At 45.7% G+C, this 19658-nt stretch overlaps 1 protein-coding gene and 1 pseudogene across 1 annotated transcript in view; one reads left to right on the top strand and one right to left on the bottom strand.

Annotated features, from left to right (window-relative positions):
- The window catches only part of Poln (DNA polymerase nu), a 165144-nt gene that overhangs the window by 123498 nt on the left and 21988 nt on the right, over positions 1-19658 (top strand). The window contains exons 19-20 of the mRNA XM_048784045.1: positions 11290-11372; positions 18067-18198. Of these exons, the coding sequence (XP_048640002.1) occupies positions 11290-11372; positions 18067-18198 (215 nt within the window). The remainder of the gene's footprint in view (positions 1-11289; positions 11373-18066; positions 18199-19658) is intronic.
- On the bottom strand, positions 14842-16009 carry LOC107138893 (annotated as a pseudogene).

Below are 19658 nucleotides of genomic sequence, written 5' to 3'. Positions count from 1 at the left end.
GATGCTGTACTTTGTCGAATGCTTTTTCTGCATCTATCGAGATGATCATATGGTTCTTATCTTTAAGTCTATTGATGTGGTGAATAATGTTTACTGATTTCCGTATATTGAACCAGCCTTGCATCCCAGGGATGAATCCTACTTGATCATGGTGCACCATCTTTTTGATATGTTTTTGTATCCGATTTGCTAGAATTTTATTGAGGATTTTTGCATCTAAATTCACTAGGGATATTGGTCTGTAGTTTTCTTTCTTTGAGGTGTCTTTATCTGGTTTGGTAATCAGGGTGATATTGGCCTCATAGAATGAATTTGGAAGTTCTCCCTCTTTTTCTATCTCCTGAAATAGATTGTAGAGTATTGGTATTAGTTCTTCTTTAAAGTTCTTGTAAAACTCTGCTATATATCCATCCGGTCCTGGGCTTTTCTTGGTTGGTAGTCTTTTGATGGCTTCTTCTATTCCCTCACTTGATATTGGTCTGTTTAGGTTGTTTATATCATCCTGACTCAATCTGGGTAGCTCATATGTCTTAAGGAATTTATCGATGCCTTCACTATCTTCTATTTTATTAGAGCATAGGATTTCAAAATAATTTCTAATTATCTTCTGTATTTCTGAATTGTCTGTTGTGATGTTGCCTTTTTTATCCCATAAGATAGTAATTTGGGTTTTCTCTCTTCTTCTCTTTGTTAGTGTGGCTAGTGGTCTATCAATCTTATTTATTTTTTCAAAGAACCAACTTTTAGTTTTGTCAATTTTTTCGATTGTTTCTTTTGTTTCGATTTCATTGATTTCAGCTCTGATTTTAATTATTTCTTGCCTTCTACTGTATTTGCTGCTGATTTGTTCTTCTTTTTCTAAGGCTTTGAGGTGTAGTGTGAGGTCATTTATTTGTTGGCTTTTCCTTCTTTTAAGGAATGAACTCCATGAAATGAATTTTCCTCTTAGTACTGCTTTCATAGTGTCCCAGAGATTTCGATATGTTGTGTCTGAGTTTTCATTTACTTCTAAGAATTTTTTAATTTCCTCTTTGATGTCTTCTGTAACCCTTTGTTCATTCAGTAGCATATTGTTTAATCTCCATGTGATATAGGATTTTTTCTTTCTCATTTTATTATTGATTTCCAATTTCATTCCATTATGACCAGATAAAATGCATGGTAGTATCTCTACTCCTTTGTAATTGCTAAGATTTGCCCTGTGACATAATATATGGTCTATTTTTGAGAAGGATCCATGTGCTGCTGAGAAGAAAGTGTATCTGCTTGATGTTGGGTGGTATATTCTGTATATATCAATTAAGTCTAAGTTATGTGTCTCTCATCAGCTTTAGAAACTTCTTAGTCCTTATCTCTTTAAAATTTCCACTCCCTTCTTCTTCCTCTGCTTTTGGAACTGAGGCTAGACCTATTTTAGAGATTTTCACCATGTTCCATGCGTCTCTTATTTATGCTCTTTTCTTTTTTTCTATTTTATCTACATCTCAGTCTGGTATTTTGTCTGATCTTCAGTTCTTTTGTCTATCTTCCATTCACTAATCTTTTCTTCAGGTGTTAATCAGCTTTTTTGCTACTGTAACCAAAAGAGCTGATGAACAATTTTAAGGAGGAAAAGTTTTTTTTGCGGGGCTCACGGTTTCAGCGGTCTCAGTCCATGGACAGGTGTTTATATTATTTTATGTGCATATAATTTTTAATAAATTTTTAGTTGTAGTTGGACACAGTACCTTTATTTTATTTATTTTTATGTGGTGCTGAGGATCGAACCCAGTGCTTCACATGTGCTAGGCAAGCGCTCCGCCACTGAGCCCCAGCCCCAGCCCAGTGTGTGCATATAATTTTAACTGATAGAAATGGTGTTGCCTTCGGGCTGGGGTTGTGACTCAGCAGTAGAGTGCTTGCCTCATTTGATCCTCAGCACCACATAAAAATAAATAAACAAAATAAAAATTTTGTGTCCATCTACAACTTAAAATATATTTTAAAAAAAGAAATGGTCTTGTCTTATAGATGTCATTCCTCTCATTTCATTTTTTTTCCCAACGGATCCTTTGCTTTTTAGACTGTCACATTGCCAATGTCCACCCTGTCCATTTCTCCGCCTGTTCCAAGCCCCTGCACCCCCATCATATGCCTCTGCTCCCTTTTACCTGTCCATTCTGGTAACGGACATGCAGGCTGCTTCTGACACCTGCCACCACAAATACCACCACAGTGGATATCCTCACCCAGGGCCCCTTATGAACTTGTCTTATGAGAATGTTGCTGATATTTGTAAGCAAGCAGGGGTAACCTGGGGTCATGGGTTACATATCTGCTTCCTCATGGTGCTGGGCTTAGACCATCATGTGCTCCCAATGCCTGTGCGTGAACTCCTCTTCCCAGAACATGCCAGCCATTCCCTGACATCACTCAGTTCCACCATTCTTCATCACGAGCTATCAGAAGATGGGTCAGGTGAAGTCTGTACACAGGCAGTTTAAGAAAAGAAAGCACCCAAGGTGTGAGAGGCCACCACCCCACAGCAGCTCACCTGAGAGCAGCTGGCAGGCCATGCCTGGGCTGAGCGTGTCTGGTGCTGAGTGGCACTCAGCCTAGGGAGAGCCCCATCCCTTTCCTTTCAGGACCAGCCTGGGATCTCTGGAGACTTCCATCCTTGCAGGCAAGATCATTTGTTTTGTCGTGAGTCAGACCTGGAAGCAAGAGAACAGTGATGTTTACATCCATCCCTGAGGCGATGGACAGGATGCAAAGAAGACTTTTATGGCATATAAATCATCTGCTTCCTCTTACAGTGAGATGGAATAGCCACTCTGGGGTGAGGTACCCTGTGGTCACCAAGAGGGGCCTCCAGGTACACAGGAGTTTTACCTGCTCTTTCATGTTAGTTCTCCTGCCTCACTTGGAAAGACAACAAGCAAAGGACTTTGGCCATGATGGAGTGAAAAAAGGCAGGCTTACCGTCTCTTAGCGTCTAGAGACAGATGAAACGACGGTTTTCAGATATCGTACAGCAGGCATCTAGGACCACAACCCCTTAGAGAAGGGAAACCAGGTGACCCCAGTCTTCCTACCTGGTGAAGTTTCTGGGCTGAAGCACAAGGAAGGGAAATCCAGACATCCCATTGATCTCTCTACACTGTAGATTTATATCAGAGTCCAAGGAGACTAGAGAACTAGAATTGTGAGGCTCATTTTTCTGTGGTCCAGACAACAAGAAATGCATGGAGAAGATTCTGCAGATGGGTCCCTCCAGACTTCGGCTGAGTCCTGATCTTAAAATATGTGAGAAGAAAGAACCACTGGGAAGTAGCAACCAAATAATTACCAAGCTCACGTAGTGCCAGAAATAGTTCATTTCCCATCAACTGGGGTAAAAGACCTCATTCCAGGCAGGAGTAGTCTCCATTAGTAGAGAATTTACCCTAAGCCAAAGGCTACTCTGGGCCCCTCCCAACAAAACTTAATACTTTAAATGATTACCATGTTCCCAAGTAATTTAACTACATTCCATAACAAAGTCCAAAACTATTTTAAGGAATACAGCAAAATCTAGTATCCAACAATGTAAAAGTCACAATGTCTGGCATTAATAAAAATTGCAAGCCCGGTGTGGTGGTGCACTTACCAACTCAGTGAGACCCTGTCTCTAAATAAAATATAAAAAATGGCTGGGGATGTGACTCAGTGGTTAAGCACCCCTGGGTTCAATCCTCAGTATGAAAAAAAAAAACATTGCCAAGCATCTAAAGGAGGAAAGATATTATGTATAACTAGGAGGAAAAAAATCAATCAATAGAAATAGACCTAGACATGACAGAGATGCTATAATTACCAGATAAGAACATTAAAAAATAGTAATTATAACTGTACAACTGTTTCTCAAAATAATTGCCATCTCTCCATATTCTCTCTAACAACTGAGATTATCAGACCATTTTTTTTCATTTGCCAATCTGGTGGGTGTAGTTAGCAGTATTTTTTCTCTTATAAAATATAATCTCACAATTCATTTATTTTTATATTAGGGTCTGTCTGTCTGTCAGCCTTATTGATTTGTAGGAGTCCTTCTAAATCTGGATGTTAGCCTCAAGTATGGATATATCTTTCTCTTTGTGTTTTTAAAGAACTGAGTTCCTGACTCTAAGGTAGGTGAGTTTGTTTATATGTTTAGGATTTTGGGGTACTTGTTTTAGAATCTTTCCCTTCCCCAGGATTTGAAGAAAACCACCTACCAACTTTGTTTTAACTTTCTGATTTACAAACAAAAGCCAAACATTTACAAAAGCTGAATTGATTATACAAGTCTGTCACATGTCAAGATGTTAGCTCTTTAGTAGTAGTTTTCAAGTAAGAGTGTTAGTGTTTTACATATCTAAATATATATTAAACACTAAAATATACATGATACATACATATTATTTTATATAAATTTATATTCATGTATTTAATAGTATTTGGCTGTGCCTTTTGAGGTTAAGTTACAGACATCATAACTCCTCACCTGTAAGTGCTCGGGTCTTTTATTTTCTGAGAATAGTGACATATCTCCTGTAACAGTTGTTGAGTGCAGGGGAGTGGACATTGATACAATGCTAATATCTAATATGCAGGCCATGTTAAAACCTGACTTATTGTCCCAAAATATCCATATAGCAGATGTTTCCAGCTTCGAATCATGTCTTGTCTTATATTTCATCTAGAACAGCTCCTCAGCCTTTCTTTGGCTTTCAGAATGTTGGCTTTTTTGAAGAGTTCAAGTCAGTTCTTTTGTAGAATTGCCTCATTTTGGATTGACCTAATATAGATAATTTTCTAATATCCTTTTTTATTAGCATTTTTATTTGTGTATATGGCCCATTCTTCCATAAGAATTTTGTTTTGGTCTTTGTTTTCTCAAATTTTAAAATTTCACTGTATGTGAGAGGTGTTAGCCTCTCCTTTGTGAAATGTGTTACAACTATTTTCCTCGTTTAGGGTTTGTCTTTTGACTTTTCTTATGTTATTTTATGCCATGCAAAGATTTGGTATTTTGTTGTGTGGGAGGAGTGTAATCAAATTTATTCTTGTTGTCCTCTCTGATATACAAATGCTAACACAATGAGGAGGGGAGGGAAGACTAAAAGTTCATTGGATTAGACAAGGGGGATGAAGGGAGGGGAGGGATGGGAAGAGGAAAGACAGTAGAAGGAACTGGACATAGCTTTCCTTTGTTCACATATGAAGATGTGACCAGTGTGACACCACATCATGGACAACCACAGGAACGCAAGTTATACTCCATGTATGTATAATATGCCAAAAAATATACTCTATGGGCTTGGTTTGTGGCTCAAGTGATAGAACGCTCGCCTAGCACCTGTGAGGCACTGGGTTCGATCCTCAGCACCACATAAAAATAAAATAAAGATGTTGTGTCCACTGAAAACTAAAAAAAAAAAATATTAAAAAAATACACTCTTCCGAAACCAGACAAAGACACCTAAAGAAAGAAAACTATAGACCAATATCTCTAATGAACCTAGATGCAAAAATCCTCAATAAAATTCTGGCGAATCGGATACAAAAACACATCAAAAAAAATGTGCACCATGATCAAGTAGGATTCATCCCTGGGATGCAAGGATGGTTCAGTATACGGAAATCAATATTATTTCATTGAAGATATTGTGCATTCCTTTGGTTTATATCTTGTTGCCTTCCTCTATCTCAATAATTCTTAGATTTTGTCTTTTCATGTTATCCCATAATTCTTGGAGGTTCTGTTCATGGTTTCTTACCATCTTCATTATGTGGTCAACTTTATTTTCAAGATTATATATTTTGTCTTCATTGCCTGAGGTTCTGTCTTCCAAGTGGTCTGGTCTATTGGTGATGCTTTATATTGAATTTTTTATTTAGTTTATTGTTTCCCTCATTTCAAAGATTTCTGGTATGGTTCTTTTCCTCAGTGTCTCCTTCTCTTTCTTGATGAAATTTTTGCTACCTGTATTTCCTCTTGTATCTCTTTGTTGGAGTAATCAATTTGCTGCCTGTAATTGCTTTATTATTCTGTGCTTTGCAGATCATTATAATTATATACAATCTAAACTCCTATCTGACATCTCTGCTACTGTGCTGTCAATGGATTCTATTATTGTATCATCTTGGTTTGTTTGGGGTATTTTCTTCCTTTCTTTCATGTTGTTCCTGTGTCTTCCTCTTCAGCAGTGTGGATCTGAGATATAAAGTTTTCACCAGAAAATCTTGTAGCATTCCTGCAGGTTAGCAATCCCTTGCCTCTGTGTAACCAGGCCCGCAGAGACCTTGCTGTTGGTCTTCCCAGTCTTATCTGTTCTGCTAGATGGCAGGGACCTGGTGATGGTCTTCTCAGTCCTAGTGTTGGCTCAAGGTGGCAGGGACCTTGGTGATGGTCTTCCCAGTCCTGGCTGTTGTCTCTAGGTGGCAGGGACCTTAGTGATGGTCTTCCCAGTCCTGGCTGTTGTCTCTAGGTGACAGGGACCTTGGTGTGGGTCTTCCCAGTCCTGGCTGTTGTCTCTAGGTGACAGGGACCTTGGTGATGGTCTTCCCAGTCCTGGCTGTTGTCTCTAGGTGACAGGGACCTTGGTGATGGTCTTCCCAGTCCTGGCTGTTGTCTCTAGGTGACAGGGACCTTGGTGATGGTCTTCCCAGTCCTGGCTGTTGTCTCTAGGTGACAGGGACCTTGGTGATGGTCTTCCCAGTCCTGGCTGTTGTCTCTAGGTGACAGGGACCTTGGTGATGGTCTTCCCAGTCCTGGCTGTTGTCTCTAGGTGACAGGGACCTTGGTGATGGTCTTCCCAGTCCTGGCTGTTGTCTCTAGGTGACAGGGACCTTGGTGATGGTCTTCCCAGTCCTGGCTGTTGTCTCTAGGTGACAGGGACCTTGGTGATGGTCTTCCCAGTCCTGGCTGTTGTCTCTAGGTGACAGGGACCTTGGTGATGGTCTTCCCAGTCCTGGCTGTTGTCTCTAGGTGACAGGGACCTTGGTGATGGTCTTCCCAGTCCTGGCTGTTGTCTCTAGGTGACAGGGACCTTGGTGATGGTCTTCCCAGTCCTGGCTGTTGTCTCTAGGTGACAGGGACCTTGGTGATGGTCTTCCCAGTCCTGGCTGTTGTCTCTAGGTGACAGGGACCTTGGTGATGGTCTTCCCAGTCCTGGCTGTTGTCTCTAGGTGACAGGGACCTTGGTGATGGTCTTCCCAGTCCTGGCTGTTGTCTCTAGGTGACAGGGACCTTGGTGATGGTCTTCCCAGTCCTGGCTGTTGTCTCTAGGTGACAGGGACCTTGGTGATGGTCTTCCCAGTCCTGGCTGTTGTCTCTAGGTGACAGGGACCTTGGTGATGGTCTTCCCAGTCCTGGCTGTTGTCTCTAGGTGACAGGGACCTTGGTGATGGTCTTCCCAGTCCTGGCTGTTGTCTCTAGGTGACAGGGACCTTGGTGATGGTCTTCCCAGTCCTGGCTGTTGTCTCTAGGTGACAGGGACCTTGGTGATGGTCTTCCCAGTCCTGGCTGTTGTCTCTAGGTGACAGGGACCTTGGTGATGGTCTTCCCAGTCCTGGCTGTTGTCTCTAGGTGACAGGGACCTTGGTGATGGTCTTCCCAGTCCTGGCTGTTGTCTCTAGGTGACAGGGACCTTGGTGATGGTCTTCCCAGTCCTGGCTGTTGTCTCTAGGTGACAGGGACCTTGGTGATGGTCTTCCCAGTCCTGGCTGTTGTCTCTAGGTGACAGGGACCTTGGTGATGGTCTTCCCAGTCCTGGCTGTTGTCTCTAGGTGACAGGGACCTTGGTGATGGTCTTCCCAGTCCTGGCTGTTGTCTCTAGGTGACAGGGACCTTGGTGAGGGTCTTCCCAGTCCTGGCTGTTGTCTCTAGGTGACAGGGACCTTGGTGATGGTCTTCCCAGTCCTGGCTGTTGTCTCTAGGTGGCAGGGACCTTGGTGATGGTCTTCCCAGTCCTGGCTGTTGTCTCTAGGTGGCAGGGACCTTGGTGATGGTCTTCCCGGTCCTGGCTGATGTCTCTCCTTGGCAGGGACCTTGGTGACGATCTTCCCAGTCCTGGCTGTTGTCTCTAGGTGGCAGCAGGTGGAGAGCTGGGTTTGTAGGTGGGAGCACAGTGCAGCTGGCCGCCTCCCCCCCCCCCCATCAGCAGGAATTGCTCTGCTCCTCCTCCTTGGTGCCTCAGGCCGGGAGCGAGGCTTCTCATTGTGTTCTTGGCATCTGTTGCTGGTATCCTGTTCAGAAGTTTTACATCAATCAGTATTCACATGAGGTATCAGTTGGTACTTTCCTTTATACTGATACTCTCTTTACCATGTTTAGATATAACTGTTATACTTGATTAATAAAAGAAAAATGGAAATTTTTTCTTCATTTTCTAGGCTCAGAAATAATTTATGCAGCATAGAGACAATTTGATTCCTATGGTTTGATCGAATCCCATATGAAACTATTTGGGATGGGTTTTTGTTTGTTTGTTTGTTTTTGTAGCGTAGTTCCTTAAATATTTTCTCTATTTTCTATAGACATTGGACTATTTAACTTTCATCTATACTGAGGTCAGCTTGTGGGGAGGGTACTCAGGATTGAACTTAGGCGTACTCAGCCACTGAGCCACATCCCCACCCCAATTTTACACTTTTTTGGAGTTGCTTAACATCTCACTTTTGCTGAGAGTAGCTTTGAACTCACAATCCTCTTGCCTCAGCCTCCAGAGCTGCTGGCTGAGATCAATTTTTATAGCTATATTTTCCTCAGGTATTATTCATCTAACCTGGGTTTCAAATTTACTCATATAAAGTTTTACAAAATAACTTTTAAGGTCTTTATTTCCTCTATGTCAGTAATTACCTTTCTTTGTTATTTCTTATTTTATCATTCAAACTTTCTTCCTTTTTTGATAAAATTAGATAATGGATTGTATATTTTATTTCTATGAGAACCAGGATTTCATTTATTTATTAATTTGATCTATGTCTTTCTGTTCTCGACATCACTAATTTCTGCTCCTGTCTTTTTTTAATATTTATTTATTTATTTTTAGTTATAGGCTTAGGAATCAAATAGTCTGTATGCTGTATAAATTATTTCTGAGCCTAGAAAATGAAGATAGCTTTATTTTATTTTATTTATTTTTTATGTGGTGCTGAGATTGGAACCCAGTGCCTCATGCATCCTAGGTGAGCGCTCTACCTCTGAGCCATAGCCACAACCCTCTGCTCCTGTCTTTATTCTAGCTTTATAATTTCCTTCCTTTCATATTCTTTTGGTTTGTTTACGTGTTCTCTTCCTTCCTTTTTGAACTGAAAACTAAGTTTATTTACTTTTTTCTTTCATTTTTAGTAACATAGGAATGATTGGTTCTAATATAAAGTGTTTTTATTGGAAACAATATAATTTCTGTTTATATTTCTGTTCACACAAAAGTTGGTTGATAGAAGTTTTTTTGTTTTTGTTTTTGGTTTTGGTTTGGTTTATTTCTAGATGGAAGGGCTCATTTAGTTTTTGTTCCTAGTTTTATTGCACTGTGATCAGAGAATGTTAACATTTCTACATTTTGCAATTTTTTTTCTGCATTTAATATATGACCATATGTACCCAAGAAGAGAGTTCATCCTCTGTTGTCAGAGTGTGCTGTTGGCTAGTCTGCCAGTCTGACTCTGGGGAGCTTCCTTAGAGATGGTCCTGCCCCGTCTGTCATTCTGAGGAAGGATCAGAGCTACCGTCTGGCAGGGTGTGCCCTGCTCAGATTCCTTACTTCCTTCTGTGCTCTCAGCTGGTCCCTTTGAGGCCTTGTCTGCTCTTGTGGCCGGCAGCCCTGGAGGGAAGCTGTTGTTGTTTTTTTGTTTGTTTTGGTGCTGGGGATTTCTAAATACATTTATCAGCAGAGTGTTTCCTGGGAGCATATTTAGAGCATGCATGGTATTTTTAAAATAAAGGCTGGAAATATGGCTAAGGAGTGTCATGTAGGAGCTGACACATGTTCTGAGCCTGTATACATTTTGGCTTTTTTGCTTCCTATCTACATTCAGTATTTATCAATAGCAAATTTAAGGGTGAGAGAAACAAGTGGGCAATAGAGCTTGCCACAACTGGAAAAGGGGGGACACTACGTATACATGGGCACTTAGAAACCAGGTGGTGAGTATCTGTTACGCCCTAGACATCAGCGAAAATGTACAGGAGGTAGCTCCATGGCCTGTCCCCTTCAGAAACACAGACATCAAGCAGAGACTGCCAGAACAAAGTTTGTCAGTTCTCTGAAGAACAGGCAAAGGTCTTCCCCAGCAAGACCTGACTCAAGAAAAGGCAGCTAGAGAGTGTGAGGAGAGCTTTGAAGTATCCACTTGTCCCACCTCCACTCAGGACCTGATCCTTGGTTCCAGAGGGAGCGGAGCTTGCCTTGATCTCAAAGAGGCATGTGTGTCTCTTCTCATGAGTCCAGGGCTGCCTGGAGGACTGGTCCAGGTGCTTGTCATTGTCTCACCTAACTCACACCCATTTGGCACAGGAAAGTGGTGGGCAAAATAATCATAGTTGAAGCAAACAATAGGACACTGAACGCTCTGGAGGAAAAGCCAGGGAGAGACATTCTTTGGGAAAGTAGGCCATACTAAAGCGCTTGTGAATGCTGGGAAATCTAAAAGGCCTCCTGCATGTCCAAGACAACTCCCATGCTTGGAAAAGACCTTTTACCTTAGATTGGTCTTGAAGCTCAGTGCAAGGAGGAAGTGAAGGCTGAGGCATCATTGGGAACCCCCTGGCTATGCAGGGAAGCGGGCCCAGCACAGACCCACTCACAAACACTGGGAGAGGTTTCCTCTCTGTCTTTCTGGCTCTGGCTCTGTCTCTCTTCCCCTTTTGGCTCCTAAATCTGTGCTCAGTTCATTAGGGAAGCCTGGTGTAGATGCTGAGGATGTCTGCAAGAGCAGCAAACAGAGCTGGCTGCCTGTCCTTGGGGGATGCCCAGGCAGGGAGGAGTGACCCTTGGTGGCATGTGCAGAACACTGAGCTTCTCAGCTGTCTCAGCTTTAATCTTTGGAGATTGCTGTGGTTCGTATGCCAGTCAGAGGTAGAGTTGATCCTAATTCTATCTGAATGTTTTAACCCCAAGGCAGGGCTCACCCTGCTGTCTCTGGGAGACCAATGCAGAGGCTGACCGTCCAATCCTGCAAGGGACTACAGCAGCCACAGTCATAGCCCAGCCAAGATCCCAGCTGCCTTCTCTGTACCCAGTGCTAACTATGCCTGACCCAGGCTGTCTTTCCATACAGGAAGGACATTCCCATGGAGCACGTGACGTACGCAGACAGAGAGCAGACCAAGAAGGTGGTGTACTCCGTGGTCTATGGAGCAGGTGGGCTGACGGCAGGGGTTTAGGTCTTGGGGTCACCTATGAGCTGGATGACTGTGTACCTATATTTAAGTACAGCCATGTCTAAGAGAAACCACTCTGAGAGTCCCTGTATGTTGTTTACACAAACACTGGTGACATTGGTGTCACCCAGCACTAGTCAGACCATTTCACACTGCCAGATCACAGTGTCACTGCCAACACTGTCAGGGGAGACAGCAGGTACCAGCACACTGCCACACCAGGCATCATTGTCATGCTTGGGATCCTCCTCCACACACAAACACCAAGGCTTTAGAGAGTGCAGCTACCTCAAATGGGGCCTGGTTTGTCTTGTTTTCGCTTCTCAGCACTCATTGATCTGTCCCAGAACAGAACTCATCCAGCTGGGCCAGCAGCCAAAGACAGCCCCCAACAGAGGACAGAGCCAAGCCTCAGGCCAGGAGTTGGGGCCAGCCTCAGGGGAAGCAGGCAGGAAGGAGAGGGGCTAGAGGCCAGACACCTGGGCATCCCCCTGCCGCCTCTGCAAGCCGCCCCAGGGCCCAGCAGAATCGCACTTTGCTCTCTCCCACTCTCCTCCTCTTCCTTCCATTCCCTGACATCCTTCCTTCCACTCCCTGACGTGGGTGTGTCGGAGCCCTCCTCCATCCTCAGTGCTCTCTTGCTTGCCCTCTGCTCTGCAGACATCTCCTTTAGGAGACAGATGCAGCTCTCCCCTGACTCCCTCCTCAGCCTTCCCCCACCACTGTTATTCGTTGCCCATTTCTGAGTAACAAGTTACCATAAACACATTGACTTAAAACAACGCCCACTCATCCCCTCACAGTTTTTATGGGTCTAGGGACTAGATCCCTTGCAGGCTGCAATCAGGGTGCTGGCTGGAGTGTGGTCTCATCTAAAGTTCCACTGGGGAGGTTCCAGTGGGTTCAACTTGCTTCCTGCTGGCCCATGGCCTCCAGCATAGGCAGAGCCTTTACTGTGGCACTGAGATGCCAATTCTGCACTTTCTTATCTGCTCAAGGTCTCAGGTGTAACTCACCATGAGCTCCAGAGGACAGGAGCCTAGAGGGTTTTGCTCATAGCCTGGCATAAAGAAGGCACGTAATACTCACTGAGCACACTGATGACCTTTGAGAATGTTCTGGTTGTGCACACTGTGTCTGGAAGACACACCAGAAGTGAGCTCAGTGGAGACAATGGGATGCTGGGACTCTCCTCAGTTGTTGGGCCTGTTTCCTCTTAAATGTCCTCTGAAGCTTCCTGGGGTCTCCATTCTGGGGGAAAGCAGCATTCTGCCAAGTAAACTAGACCTCAGTGCCTTGCATCCTTGCTCCAGACGTGCCACGAGCTCCAGCTCAGCAGGTCCAACGCTGCCTTCCCACCCTGCCCAGCCCAAGTCTTGATTCTGTCACCACCTGAGCATGTGGCCCTGTCCGAGGTGCCAGTATTGGTCTCCTTCTCAGAAAATGCTCTTGTATGATTGCTGAGGCAGCACCTGGCTCAGCTGGCCCCCATCTCTTGTCATCTGCCACCTATCTGGGTCCTGCTTCAATGCTGGGCTATTTCAACAAATGCCCCAAGTGAGGCTGGACCCTCCTGTTCAGTCAGGAGAAAGGGAGGCCCACTGTGGGTAAACTGGGCTCCAAGAGGACAGCAGAGTCCCCCACAGTAGTCCCCACCCCCAGATGAAGGTGGACTTCATGGCCACCCACTGGGCTTCTTCTGGAGTATTTATTTTTTCCTGAAGAGGAAAAGAGCTACACTGTGCAAATAAGCAGTGAGTCATTGGCTGTGATGCTGGTGAAGAGGGTAATTTGGCTGCTTTTAGCCCTGATGCTGGCAGGGCTCCCACCCCAAGCTTCCACCTCACAGCCTCCATTGCTCCCGCCTGCCTGACAGCTGGAATCACCACGTACGTGTTGCTCACTTCAGGTTGTGTCTCTGTTCCCCTTTTGAAACCAGAACCTTGTCGGATTATCTGGGACCAAGAACCCAAGTGAATTCACCAGGTTCCTGAGCTGCTGGGAACCTTTGGAAAATTCAGTGGAGGGACTTTGGCCCAGGCAGGCAGCCCTGCCTTTCACAGAATCGCAACTCTGAGAGTCCAGAAACTGCTATAGGAACACTGGGCCCTGGCCGAGGCATTATTCTGTGTGTTCCTGAGGATGGTGACAGAGATAGCAGAAGCAGCTGCAAGACTTTGAAACAAGCAGAGAAGCAGCTTAAGGGCCGGCATGGCCTTTAGTCGCCTAAACTCAGCAACGTACTGGGGCACCTCCCTACTCACTGTGCCTGCCTACAGCCACCTCTGAGTTCCAACAGGAGCCATACTTCTGCAAGAAACTGCCCACAGACCCCCAGATAAAGCCCAAGGCTTTTATAATTATAACTTTCTCAGAGTTGGCCAGTCTTCTCAGTGCTTCCTCAGAGTGCTCCACAGCCAGTCACCAAGCAGTCAGCAGATGCTTATAGGATGCATGCTGTAGGCTGGGCCCACAGGAGGGCTGTGGACTAGGACTCAGGCCTGCTTCTAAGGGGCATGTCTCCTCTAGAACTGAGCCTAACACTGAGAGTCCTTGGTACCCAGGGAGCCCCAAAGAGTGCCTATAAGGATGGGGCCTGAGAGCCTGGGAGGCTGCCCAGAGAAGCAACACCTGGGCTAGAGTGGAAGGTCCATCCAGGTGGAGTAGTGTTCCTGGGGCTCACTGTTGGTCAGACACTTCTCAACCCCAGTGACAGAAATGAGTGAGAGACTGAGCAATACTTATGGGGCAGTACTTAGAGGAAACGGAATGGAGGTGTCTTCCTGCAGATAAATCTATGATGTATACACACAGGACGTGATTAGCCACCTGGCAAAGGCCATATTGCTCAGATAGGATTTTAGGGGTGGGAAATGCTTAGTGTTCCTACTGAGTGGGTCCTGGGTGCTCTCAGGCATACCTGCTTGTGATTATAACCCAAAAAATAGAAACCTAATCAACTGATCAGCTCTATGAGAGAAGGAGCCAATATGTGGGCGAGAACAGAGGAGCCCTCGAGCCAAGAGATGTCCTGCTTGGGTAGGAACAGTGGGCTTGAGGGTGATAACCCCACTCCAGAGCCTGGAGAGCCATGGGACCCTCTGTCTCCACCAGCCTCTCGTCTCTGCTTCCTTTGGGGTTACTATGTCATCTGTTCCCAATGGACAAAGCGCTTAGCCACCCACTCCCCTTCAAGCAGCTTGACAGCTCTACAGGTGAGAAGAAAGTAATTCATTCTGAGCCATAAATGTTCTGAAAAGGTGTGGCTCCTGGTAATAGCCAAGTCTCCCCCATCAGCCCAGCCCTCCCACACACACAGGCTATCCTCTATGAAATAGGTATTGAAAGCACTGGGAAGTGACCAAAAGCCAACTGAAGCTGCAAGTTGGCTGACACTTGGAAGAAAGGAATAGTGCACAGTGAGCTTCCCATCACACAGCCCTGCTCCATCACTGCTGTGGGTGTGGGAACTCAGGACCCCAGTCGTACAGCCTGAAAAACCAGAGGGCAGAGTCGGGGGCAACAATAGAATCTAGAAAGTGAAGGGAGTGATTTTAGAAAGAATAGAGCCAAGGGGAAGCCCAAATTCTGGATATGTACTCTGTCCAAATCTGTGACAGACCCCTAGTTATGCATGAGTGGTACAAACGCCAGACAGCCCAGCTAAGGCTATGAGGACTGATCTGAGATTTTAGCTGCTGTTCACTGCAAGGAGAGAGAGTTTGACATTTGAATTTAGCCAAATTAACTGCTGTCTTTAAAAAAAATTAAGCTGGGTCTGGTGGCACACACCAGTAATCCCCAGAACTTGGGAGGCTGAGGCAGAAGGATTGCAAGTTTGAGGCCAGCCTCAGCAACTTAGCAAGGCTCTAAGCAACCTTGTGAGACCCTGACTCAAAATTTAAAAATAAATAGATAAAAAGGGCTTGAGTGGTTAAGTACTCCTGGGTTCAATCCCCAGTATCACAAAAAATAAAAATAAAACAAATTAAATTTAAAAATCAGTGCTCCTGAGAAGAACATAACAGAATCCAAAGTTTCCTCATATTTCTCCTTTAGCTTAGCTGCTTTCTGTTCATATGGCTGTTTATCTTTGGCTGACTGCTCAGACCACATTTCACCCAGTTTTTTTTGCAGTATCCCCAATGGACAGGCCTGGGTGTTCACTTTTGATCTTTGGGCGATGTTCAGAGCAAAACAGGAAGAAGGCAGATGGTGGTCTCTTAGGAGCGTTGGGATCTTTTTTCTTTCCTTTCTTATCACCTTTGGGAGGAACGTAATTTTTCATCTCCCTGTCATAGCGAGCTTTGTCACTTTTTGCCATATCTTCAAACTTCGACTTCTCCTTTGCAGACATGGTCTTCCATCTCTCCGAGCACTTCTTGGAGAATTCGGCAAAGTTGACGGAAGAGTCCGGGTGTTTCTTCTTGTGCTCTTCCCGGCAGGTCTGCACGAAGAAGGTGTACAAGGACATTTTGCCCCTCGGCTTGTTGGGGTCTCCTTTATCCATGGTGGCAGCCGCCGTCTACCTGATGGGAGCTTTTCCTCAGAGTCCCGCAGAGCGGCCGGATCAGACAGAGAAGCTTCCTCCCCTGGGCTCCGGCGTGAACTCCAGAATCCAAAGTTTCTACAACATATTCACAATATCCAGGATACAATCCAAGATTATTAAACGTGAGGAAACATCTTGGTCATACTCAAAAGAAAAAGCCATCGTGGAAAAAGATCCTGAGATGACCTGGTATTGGAAGCAGCAGACAAGGATTTCAAAACTGCTATTATAACTGTGCTCAATGATATACAAATGAGGGAGGGAAAACCCTCAGCAAATAAACAGGACCAAGTGAAGATTCTAAAACTGAAGACTATAAGGTCTGAAATAAAAAAATCCCCCAGATGGGCTTAACAGCAGATGGGAAATGGGAAAAGACATCACTAAGAATAAGACTCTAAGTCCCCTCTGTCTGACCTGGCTGAGGCATCAAGCCGCCATCTGATTTCTTTCTCAAAGACAATGGACTTTTCTATCACAGCACCATAGCTCATGGGTGGTTCTTGGAATTCCACAGAAAGAAAGAGTTAGAGATGGATTATTTTGGTAACATGTAGCAAAACATAATACCTTGTTTGTGAAGATATCACACTATCTTGATTCAACCTTAAAAAGGGTGGTGGAGTGTTTTCATTTCCAGCCAAGTACCTCTGAGTAGTCAGCTAGACATGGACAGAGAGGGAGCACTGGGATTCCAAGAGTTCATCCCTCACTGCTGTCATAAATTCTGGGAGAACAAAGCACACCACTTTTCCACTCTTCTTGGCAAAGCAGTGGAAGCAAACGTCTGCCCCTCACTGTCCCAAGACTGGAGCACTATCCATATCCAGAGCAATGGAAGGCTTCAGTGGGTGAGGCCAGCATGGCCTAGTCAAGGAGAAGACCAGACCTGAGAGGCCAGGCAACCCCACTCCTGAAAGGCTTTTTTCTTGTCTAAACAGACCCCACATCTCTGCCCTTGGGGCGTGGTCTCTGGCCCAGCCTGTCTGAAAGCCTCAGGGAGGTCCCCAGCTGGCTTATCACAGGGAACAGCAAGCCCTGCCCTAGCCCGGGTGGTGATCCCCCAAGAATGCCCCTCGGGGCTTCCCTCCATCAGGGCAGCCTCCTGAAGCCCAGGGCCTTCTCCGAAATCCTATTGTCAGGGCTCCCACCCCGATCTTGGGTTCTTGTTTTTTTCTGGAGGAAAATGGAAGAGGGTCACTCATATTCAACACCAAGTAGGAGCCAGGCAGTGCTTGAAGCTATACATGCCTTGGCTCATGAAGCTCCCTTAGCCGCCCCATGGGAAAGGACTCGTGTTCCTCACTTACAAGTAAGGGTATGAGTTCATTGCAGGTTAGATAACTTCCCTAGGTTCTGTGAGTGACAGGGCAGATTCACACCCAGGCCTCTGTGCTCCCAGCACTGGCACCTGACCAGCAGGAAGCTCATTGCTGTGCTGGAACTCAGGTGCTGACCCACCAGAGACCTTTCTATAAGCAGCTTCACAAGAACACCTGGAAAATATCTGTCTGGACCAAGAGCATGTGTTTCAAACTAAAAATTCCAAGCACAGAAACTCCTGAGTGCACTTCCATCATTTGGCATGGAACTTAGTCTCCTTTTCCTCTGTGCCCTGTCCAGCCTCCCCGAGTTCTGCAGTTGGTCCTCCCATTGGCCAAGCCAAGAGCAGGAACCATGTCTACCTCATTTAAAGCTTCATCTGCTGCACCTGGAAGACAGTTAACATTGTTAAAAATAATAATAATAAGAGTTAACAGGCCCTATTATTTTTATATATATATATATATATATTTGTAGATGGACACAATACCTTTATTTTATTTGTTTATTTATCTGTGGTGCTGAGGATCAAATCCAGGGGCTCACATGTGCGAGGCAAGCTCTCTACCACTGAGTCACAACCTCAGTCCAACAGGCCCTATTTAGATCCGTGGTACTGAGCACCTGCAGACCAGGACTGCTAACGAGACCTTGACTCACCACACTGTCTCAGAGGCCTTTGGTTGGTTTATTCCCTGTACCTGGTCACTCCCTGGGGGGAACATACTCTTGGTACCCCTAACTTACCTGGTGGGGGTCAGGCCTAGACTCTGATCACGTGTCTTTCTGGTTCACACAGGGAAGGAGCGGCTTGCTGCTTGCCTTGGAATTACTGTTCAGGAAGCCACCCAGTTTTTGGAGAGCTTTTTGCAGAAGTACAAGAAAATCAAAGACTTCGCGCAAGCAGCTATTGACCAGTGTTATCACACAGGTAGGGCAGCCGCAGCCACGCCCTGGCACCCCCTGCTTCCTCCCCTCTGCAGCTTCCAGTGCTGTCTGTCACTCCTAGCTTTACAGCTGGCAGGTGGACAGACAGGTGGACAGTGTGTGGATGGGCAGGGCTGGGCTGCTGAGGCTGCAGTGCCTGGATGAGCTACAGTTCCTGCCAATGAACAGAGAGGGCCATCACCAGAGCCAGGCTCCACCTGAAGCAACAACCTAGTGTAGCCACCCAGATAGGTAGAGAGACAGACAGGACCTGGGCCCAGAAATGGAAGACATGTGGCACATTTACAAAACACCTCCAGTCTGGTCACAAAGGAAACCCCAAAAGATTTCATGTCTGTGACCACAGTGTACTAAGAAGTCCCTTGATACATGGCTCTGCATGTGCCATTCACATACCTACTTGGAACTGTGTCACAGTCCCAAGTAACTTAAGATAAAAAAAGACATCCCAAGAAAATACAAGATTTTAGGAGTAAAAGACAGTAAAATAGGGGCTGGGGATGTGGCTCAAGTGGTAGTGCGCCTGCCTGGCATGCGCGAGGCACTGGGTTTGATCCTCAACACCATATTAAAACAAAATAAAGATATTATGGACTCCAAGATGGCCGCGAATAGAGTGCATCACACCCCGTGTACCGCACCACTGCGCAGGTGAATAACGAGTTAGAACAACAAAAAACTATCTTGTTAGGAACTTACAGCAAAATGGGGATGCACCGAAACCTAGAGGAAGGATTTCCAGCACCGAGGTCCGGTAATTGAGTCTCAAACACGAGCCAACTGTGCAACCGGAGATCCAGGCTGACTGATCCGCGCGGCCCGCCCCGCGGCTACAGACGGCGGGGCGCCGCCGAGAAGCGACCAGCAAGCAGGGAGAAACGTTGCTGTGGATTCTATGGAATCCTGCCGGCTGAGCCCTCACTGAGCCCCGGGCTGAGTTCGGGATTTCAGACGGGGAAGGAATACCCCACAACGGAAACTCCACCAAGGAAACCAGCGGCCACCATCTTGGAGAGCTGAAGTAACCACGGCCACTCTCCGACAGGTTGCAACAATAAAACAGGTGTGTGTTACTCAGCTCATCTCCCATACAGCGGAGAATTCGCATAAAATCTCTCCTAGGCTTTCGGGGGAGGGATTATCAGAGCGAGCCTGCATAAAGACGCGGGGAAAACTAGAGACACCTGACCTTCAACTCCCCCTCCCATCAGCAGCGAGAACGAAACCTGTCTTGCCAGCGCTGGGGGAGGGGCAAGCGGAAAAAATCAAAACAATAGAGTGCCGGGGTTCCCAATAGCCACCCTCCACACCCAACAAACGGCAGGCCCAGAGTACAGTTTGAACTGCCGAGAGGCATCACTCAGGGGAAATCTGGTCTAGCAGGAGAAACCAGGACTAGCAGGAGAAACCAGGGGACTAGAGGCCAGGCCCTCGCGACTGGGT

Source organism: Marmota marmota, unplaced genomic scaffold (genome assembly GCF_001458135.2).
Source record: "Marmota marmota marmota unplaced genomic scaffold, marMar, whole genome shotgun sequence".
NCBI lineage: Eukaryota > Metazoa > Chordata > Mammalia > Rodentia > Sciuridae > Marmota > Marmota marmota.
The sequence above is the reverse complement of the archived record's forward strand: the minus strand, read 5'-3'. Positions and strand labels throughout refer to the sequence as shown.